Consider the following 9,322-nt stretch of genomic DNA (forward strand, 5'->3'; position numbering starts at 1 on the left):
CTGTTTTTAATCTAGCTTCTTGTCTTCTACAACTAAGCGGTTCCCATCCCGTTTCAAAATAAAGTGAATCTTTGGAAGCTATAGTTGTTAACCCTGTTACAATTCTAGCTGCATAAAGTTGAAGTTTTTCTAACTTATCACTATCACCCTGTTGACAGCACCCCCAGACCACTGAAGCGTATTCAAGTTGCGGTCTTATGAATGATGTATACATGAGTGAGAGTGTTCAAACGTTTCAATTTTTATTTAAATTTGACCTGAAGTTATACATTAAATGTTAAATGGTTTGCTTCAGATAATATTGAATAATTTCCATTAAATTTCTGAAGAAAAAAGTTAAACATTTTCTTTAATTACCAGCAAAAAGATATTTACCTTTCAGACTTAGCTGAAAACCTTTATCTGTAAATCTGTCATGGTTAGAGAAGAGAGTGATCCTTAGTTTGTTTCCTCTTGCTATTCTATATGTTGTTCGTTTTCCACATTGTTTAAAGAGTGTGAAATAGTAGTCATTGATTTCCTGAATCTATTACAATCAATAGAAGATTATTAATACATGTAAATTATTAATATAATTACTTTATAAAGCTAAAAATTAAAATCAAAAACAAATTTACAAACAAGGCAACATCATAATAATCATATGTCATCTTTTTAATTTATAGTGTATAATTTGTATTTCTATTCTATAATTTTCCATTTGTGTTGTAAAAATTTTCATTTGTTACATTAAAGTTTGAGAATTCAGAGAATTTACAAATAACAATAACAATTAATTTTAGATTCTCAGAATTCTAAAACTTGGTTGAAACACTTTTGTATTCTATAATTTTTAATTATGTATTGTAAAAAAAAAAGTCTTATTTTAAAATTCAAATAAAAAATTGCAAACAAAACAAATGTTAATATAGAAATCAAAAAAAAAAGAAATACAATACAAATGAAAAATCATACAATTCAGTGAAAAGTTATACAAAACAAATAAAATTATACAATACGAATAAAAATCATAAAATGCAAAAAAATTATACAATACAAACGGAAAATTATACAATACAAAAAAATCATACAATACAAATAAAAATCATACAATACAAATAAAAATCATTCAATACAAATGGAAAATATCGAATGTTGTAACATTTGACATGCCATAAAATCTTTGTCTTTTGTGTTTATTGAATCTTCAAATGAAATCGTTGAAACTTTAAAAACATTTTTTTCCATTTTCTATATATTCACTTTATACTTCGACTTAAATTTAATTTTTTTTTCATTTCTAAAAGTTTTAGTTGGTTTTGCTTGACTAAAATTATTTGGATTTTTTTGTCGTCGAAGATATGTGCGATTTTTTAAAAAGGCCATGTGGACTATAACTGCATCATATATTGGTCTTCATTTCTTGTTTGTCATGTAGACCTTCTATATTTAAGGAGTAAGATATCATTTTAAGAGTTTCATTGGGGTATGACATGAAGTCGGTCACGTGATCAAATTCTATAGGGCGTTATTAAATATATGAAATTCATTTTTTAATGCCTTGTACCTGACTTAATTAATAAATATTGCCTAAGTGGAATGCTTTATATTTTTCTTTAATGGTAATTTTTTTTTACATGGGACATGGAGAAAAACGGCCAGAAAATGTAAAAATGAATGTCTACGTATACGTTACTTTAGTAAAGAATTTCGGCAAATGTGTATTTGTGATGATTTCCGGATTTCTTAACGTTACTTATATTACATTATTTCTTGGAAATATGCAAAATTATTTCAAGGAAAATTAGTTCCCTAGAACATGGAGCAAACATGATTTCCCTTCTATTTTTATCTTACCTAGTTGACCATGTATATTTATTACTTCCTTCCTCAAATGAGAGTGAGTTCTTATGAAATATTGAACATTAATCTATTCTAATGCAATGAAATTTTTATTGAACACTCGCGAACGTGAATGAAGATGGATTTTGAAACGTATTCAGGATGGATGGTAAAACTACGGAACAGTGTTACGGAAAACAGTTGAAAAGAATATTAAATTATGAACTGATTTTTGGATTTATTATCATTTTAATTCAATGTATCAAAACTTATTCGCTACTCAAGAGCATACTCCAAATACGATCAATTTTTAAAACCTTGACAGGCTACTAACACAAAAGATGTTGTTACAGAGATTTCATCGTCCTCGTTTAAGGCCAGCTTTTTAAAAATTATATGACCTATCACTGGGTGTTAGTTTGACTGACCTATTTCATACCAATTCTTAGAAATTGTTCTCACCAGAGACATAAATAAATGTATCTATTTTCACTTTGTCTATTGTTCACCTTGTTTTACAGACTATGGACGAAAGAAACCCAACTAGCAACTAAATGAAATAGACTTAATCCTTTCCCCATCCATAATCACGTTTCCTTATGTATGTATAGTAATATTCCAATCTGCATATGGTGTTCATTTTTCGATACTCAAGAGCATGATCCAAATACGAACAGTTTTTGACTGACTTGTTTCATACCAATTCACAAAATACATTTTCTTACTAAATTTTACTGCGGAATGCTCTGTCTACTTGATCAATACATAGGACTCACAGTGGGTGTGACTGTTCAACAGGGGGTGCTTATCTTTCCTAGGAACCTTATTCCGCCAATGGAATTACCAGGGGTTCGTGTTTTGCTTGTAATTTTTTAAAAATTAAATTGATTACTGTGTTCGTTTTCTTTAACCTTCTTCATGTTCGAGAGAATATTTCATAAAAAAAAATCTAAAGGTGCTCTTCAATTTAAATAATTACTAGTATATTAACGAAGATGTTTAAATTAGTTTATGTCAAAATCGTTGTTTTGTCCATGAAAAGTGCAAATGTGCATATTCTTTGAGCATTGTTTTTGACATGTAATTAAAGATACATACCGGTATATACATGTATATATTACTTTAAAATAGATGTTAAATCAGTGATAATGAAAAAAAAAATCGCTCTGGTTGTTTATACCATACATACTGTTCAGGTTTAAATGCTTTTTAAACAAATTTTAAAGCTCTATATTTAAAAGAAAATGTTTACCGTTTTCCATTATTCACACATTCACCTCCGCTCATGATCACCGGCTGCAAACTCGTAATGAAGAATATCAACGCAAAGCCGTCTACGCACCAGATCAGTCGTATTTTAGAGAGAGAAGAATGTGTTTTCATTTTATGTTGTGACACAGGATTGTTTGGATTATATAAAAAATAATACCAAGTTCAAATAAATGTTTTAACAGCAAGTATATTTTGAAGATTTGTGTTGATAATAACTACTTTTGCACATTTTCCTTAATTTTCATTACCTTACCAATTGCCGGTAAGTGCCCATGACGGAAATAACAATAATTTTAATTTTATATTACATTAAGGGAAGAGGCGCACAACGAAAAGCTTCGAAGAAATAAAATCAGAGGGTTCTAGAGTTATTACGTTTCATAAACGGTAATAGCAAAAAAAAAGGGGGGGGAATAAGCAATTACAAATAATCATATTCTGTTTTTACGAAAACACTAACTAAGCATACCATTGATTTAATCTAGAATGAGGAAATAATCATGCATTCTATTTAATTCTAAACTTCGAGAAACAATGATATGGTAAGGTTAAAATCTAGGCACATTTAGCATCTTTTTGCACACATTGAATTTCTATTCAAGCTAAATTATATTCACTCAATAAGTTATATAAATTATTGGTTTCACTCAAAATTAAGTTAAAAATGATAATTGTATATTGGTTAAATGGCACATTTAGCATCTTTTTGCAAAATTACTTGTTAAAAACATGAGATGTATTTTGTTGTTGTATTTTATATCCTATATATGTTTAAAATGAAACAATCAAATGTAAATGAATGATGATGAAAGTTCATAGCAGAAGGATTGCAGAATTAATTTATTTTTCCATTAGCAATCTTTCTCATGTTAACAAATCAAATTGAAAAGAATTGAATGAAACAATTAAATGCTGCTTTATAACACAATTCACTTTTTCAATCATTATTTCATTTTGTTAGAAAGATAGGTATATATTTTTTTGTTTATTATCCTATCTTGATATTTTTGAAATGTGTAGAATTCAGAGTTGCAAGACAAACCCACCTGTATAATGCATGCGTATTTTACGTTATTGAAGTCAATTACAAAACCTCTGACAGTATCAATCTATTTAAGTGATATCGATGTTTTAAAAGAAAGAAAAAAAACTTTAATTCAAACGAATCTCGCCATTGATCAGAAAAATTAGTAAATTATGTATACTTTCTGTATTTGAAGTCACAACATCGATGTTTTAAAAGAAAGAAAAAAAACTTTAATTCAAACATTCCTAACAATTTAGATACTTTGTATCTACTCTCTAAATGATTGCTAAACTAAACACTGAGATAAAAAGCCATGAGTTGTAATGTTTATAAATAACACTAGCTGAGGAGTAAGGTGTCGTCTAGATCTGTTCTGATGTCTGTACATACGAAGTCGGTTGACCTGAGGAATGATGTTTTGTGGATAACCTTTGTGATGTCGAATCGGAAGTTGGTCCATACGGTTGATGGGATGTTGCACCGCTTGGACTGCATCCATATAATGCATCCAACATCGCTGTACCTGAAGTGTCAATCTTACATGAAGACCGGCGTGTTGAGTTATTTACTAAGAATGCCATGGTAACCGTTTCTCCCGGTTTACCTCTGACCCCAACCCGCATGTTGATTTCGGAATGAACAATGTTAGTAACCCTCTCAGGTGACATAGGCACCCATTTAGAAATTTCTCCGAATATAACGATATTTGTAGACTGGTACCCTGACATTGGTTAACGGGCGCAAGCGCCCTAAATTCCTAGCGGCAGCGACTGGAATCAAGGGCAGAGAACCAGTGCTACGATATCTGTAGACTGGCCTGCCTGTCTGATATCCGATATACGATTTTCCTGCGTACGGTAAAGACAGGCAATACCAGTCTACGATATCTGTCCCATTTCTATAACAGGTAAAATTTTATAAGCATGGGGAAATTAATTTCAATTCAGCTTTTAAATGTTGAAGACTTTAAAAATGGAATTTTTGATGAAAAGGTAATATATACAGTATGTTGTACTGAATAGCTGTTGTAGTCAAAATATACGATTAGCTATAGGTTACTTACAGGCCCGTTTCTCTCGCACTAAATAAGTACAAGCAGAAGTCCTCACGAGTACAATTGTCAAGAACCAATGGGTGATGTCATCAAACGGTTGCCACATTTCTGGTAAGCCAAATGGAAATACTAAAGCTGACCTCAGCTGCATGTATTACAGACAAAGATAAAAAAATATCAAAGTCAGTGAATTTAAAGAAAACATAATAAAGATCACAAGTGACGGTTAAAATTTGTCTGTATATACATGACATTGCTGAGTTTAAACTCAGGAGTCAACTCACACTGTCGGGGAACTCAGTGTCTGTATTCCTGACGATGTATGGGGATGATAGATTGGTTGTTGTGGTTATCCTGACACAACCTATGAAGGGGCTACATTCCTCCCCGGGACTACACTCACACTGGTGACCACAGTTCTCCTCGTAAGAGGGGGGAGGGGAGGTTGTCGAACAGTTGTCCCCATAAGATCCAGCAGGACACGCTATAATGAAACATGATTTACATTTTAATAGCCATTCTCTGTAACCACTTAAACTTCGTTGCCACGCATGGTCACCGATTTTGATGAAACTTCACCCATGCTTAGTACTTGACACCAGAAATAAATATCAAACAAAATTTCGTTGCTATGTGTCTCGGTTGCTATGGCAACAGCCGGAAAAGTTTGAAAAATCGAGATTTTCAGCCACTTTAAATCTTGACTGTGGCTTAATAAAAAGTAGAAAAAGCAAACAAACCATTCTCACAAAAACATGACACCTTGATGTCACTTATACTGTAAAGAAACTGTTTAGAATATATCTCTAAGTAAGTGGTAACCAAGGGTACATTTGGAATACATTTAAAATGCTGAAATATGCTGAAAAACACTCTGTATTCACTAATGGTAGGTGTTACATGCTCAAACTCAATCAACGACTTAAGAAAAACAATGAAAATGTTTGACCTTAAGTATATAAGTATAAGCAATATTATTCTAAAAATAACTTTTATGGTTGCCATGGTAACACAGTGTAACCATGCAAAACCAGTAACTAAGATTGGGTTAATGCTACTGTCTTGAGGAAAAACATGAAAATTCAAGACTGGCAAATATGCATCCTTAGGACCTTGCAACACCAAAACCATAAGAAAAATTGGGTATAATTGCTACTTTGTAGTGTTACCATGGAAACAAAGTACCAGTGCTTAAAAGTGAATTATTTTTCGCTGCATTAAGAATTAAATTGCCATTTAATCAAGAAACAAATTAAAGGACTCAGCTTGAATAGTACTTATCTGTTAGAACTGAAGTTGAATATCATATATTGAGAAAATTTGATGAATAAAACAACACTGTTGCTATGGTTACCAAGAAGGGAAAATGTTCGATTTTGTGAACTTTATATCAATATTAAACCCTGTGTGCCAACTTCTTGCATCCACTTAGAGATTGGATGATAGTCAAAATTAAAAGTCAAGTTAGCTGTTAATAAATATCAATCATAAAAGTTTTGGGAATCTACATTTAAGGGTACGTATCCAAGGAAAGAAAATATTTTTCAGGTTTTTAAGCATATATTTTCTGCTTATTTCCATAGCAACGCTCTATTTAAAGAATCTAATCTGATTTTTTTCAAATGGGAAAATTTGGAGCACACAAACATCTTATAAAATTGATCATTAGTTATGAGGAAATGTGCCTTTTTTAGAAGATAGGATCAGATTTAAACATACACAGTGCTACTTTAAAGGCTCTCTGTGGTATAAAAACCTTGGCAACCATTGCCAACCAAAATGAAATATCATATTTTGTTCTTGGTATATGTTTCAAGGCTCTTTTTTCTATTATTTGGTCACATTTCATCCTATAATTGCTTTTTATTTTTACGTGTATGACTTAATAAAATTCAATGAATATTTTTTTTACTTTTGAATACTTTGTAACCATAGTAACGTATGTAATAGTTGATTTACCAAATATGTTTATCATGCATTTGAGACATCTGACCTTAACTTTTGGAAACAGTCATTGACAATTGTTTGCTTTGCCGCAAATGTTAACTATGGGGCTTTAAACATGTTAAAAAATCCCATTTTTCGAACTTTAAGACATGTTGCCATGGTAACTATAAAACATAGCAACCAATTTTTGCCTGATTTCAGTTTAGGGTATCAATGACTTTTATCATAGAGAGTTTGGAGAAATTCTGAGACTATGCGTGCCACAGCTTCTATATAAAATTTCAAATCATTACAGAGAATTATCATAATCAAGATTCTTACTCAATGTTTCTATTCTAAAAGATGAGCTTTTACAACGAGAATTTTACCTCTGTATTTTTTCTCAGCTAATTCTATTGTTTTACGATAAAGCATGGGCCTCCTTTCCCAGACACAATTATTTTCTGCCATGCCTGATATTAAAATAAAATCATTACTTTAATGATACCAAAGGCATTCCACTGATAACTAAGATAAATTTAGCAGAAGTATTTATTGGATCATGATTCTGATACCTTTCAAATCCAGCATTAAGGACAACATGTTCTCATAAGTTGTTTTTATTTCATCAATATCCTGTGAAAATGAAAGGGAAAACTTGTTACTCATAATAACATTTGTTTGACCACTTCTTTATAAGTATGATACATGAAAGCAAGAAAACCTAATTCATGAGAATATGCTATGTTTTATACAATGCTCCTTTTGTGAACAAACTGAATACTGCTTTAGATCTATCTTTTAGTATTTGTATAACTTCTCACTTTACCCTTCAGTACTATCAGTACTTTGATTTATTTGGCACACTTACAATAGTTAACATGGTGAATCCTGCTCGGTTCAAAAGGTTACCTAGATCACGGACATCAGTGAAAGGTGAAATGTGTGGACTAATCCCCTGTAAATCAAACAAGTACAGGAGTGATTTGTCTTCTTTAATTGCATTCATTTTTGAATGAGCTTGGATAATGCTATGGACTTTGTATGAATTAAAATTGTTTCATTCATGCTCCATCAATTTTTTTTATTGAATTTATGAAAGTATTGAGTTCTGTACACTGCCTTATTGTTGGGAACCAGTTTAGTCTGGTACCTACCCCCTGTATTTCCTGTTCTGCTAACTGCAGAGAAACCCTGAGTTCAAACAGTGTGTCACCACCAAACATACTCCCGATAAATGGACAGTCGGGTTTTAAAGCCTTCTGAGCCTGTTCAGAAAGACAGTGAGTATTGGTTGACATTCTGAAATTTTCTGGACATGGTTAAGCACAAAAAGCCAATTTCATTACCATGATTACCGGAGTATTGCTCACTATATTAATCTCAGTTTGCAGAGTATCAACTTCCATTGGTCTTTAAAAGTTTTATATTGCAATAATTAATTTTTGTACATTTTCTAAGGAATCTGAATTTCAAAAAATTATTTAAAGATACATGTTCATTTAAGGACAGATTATACAAACAATTTTTTTTCTTTGGAGGAGACTAAGTATCATGTCACAAGTTTAGAAAATTGGATAATTGATTATTCTTAGAATTCTTTCTCCTAAGAACTGGAAAATGAAGTAGACTTGTAAAATTTTACTAATATTTCAATGAAAAAAACAAATATTGACAAATCACACTCAGTATTCTGAAATTTGTTTTCACCTGTAAACCTTTACTGAGTGTGTTTTATCCATTTTCATAATTTTATTGAAATATTACTAATTTTTTCCAAGTCTATTTCATTTTCCAATACTTAGGAGAAAGAATTCTAAGAATTATTCAATTTTCTAATCTTGTAACATGATATTAAGTCTCCTCCAATGATAAAATTTGTTTGTATCATCTGTCCTTAATAATCAAATAAAAATGAACTTTATGCATAGATATACCAGTACATAAACACTTAAATACTTACAGCCTTGAAACACCCTGGTAAATCATTGACCCAGTGTAAGCTGTCAACCAATAAAATAACATCTTACAAATACAGAAAAATAAAGACCACTTACTGTTTTTCGTGGAATTTTTTTAAAAAATTTTTTAGTGAAGATTTAACCCAGAAAAGAGAAACTCTGATACTTTAGATTTGAGGACGAGAATATTCTTCCTTGCTATAGGTTAACAGAAATAACTGTCTCTTATCAACTTATGGCCACACTTCGATCTATAAAACT

At 31.1% G+C, this 9,322-nt stretch overlaps 1 protein-coding gene across 1 annotated transcript; it reads right to left on the bottom strand.

Moving 5' to 3' along the window:
* Positions 1-5,183: 5,183 nt before the first annotated feature.
* Positions 5,184-9,103, bottom strand: LOC134253541 (arginine-hydroxylase NDUFAF5, mitochondrial-like; the record flags this gene model as incomplete). Its single annotated transcript, XM_062736065.1, has 7 exons — positions 5,184-5,319; positions 5,459-5,658; positions 7,490-7,573; positions 7,676-7,736; positions 7,972-8,058; positions 8,258-8,368; positions 9,064-9,103. Coding segments are annotated over 7 exons (719 nt in total), but the record flags the coding sequence as incomplete, so codon positions are not given.
* Positions 9,104-9,322: the final 219 nt, after the last annotated feature.

Source organism: Saccostrea cucullata, unplaced genomic scaffold, assembly GCF_032062105.1.
Source record: "Saccostrea cucullata isolate Sc308-1 unplaced genomic scaffold, CSIRO_AGI_Scuc_v1 ctg18482, whole genome shotgun sequence".
Classification (NCBI taxonomy): domain Eukaryota; kingdom Metazoa; phylum Mollusca; class Bivalvia; order Ostreida; family Ostreidae; genus Saccostrea; species Saccostrea cuccullata.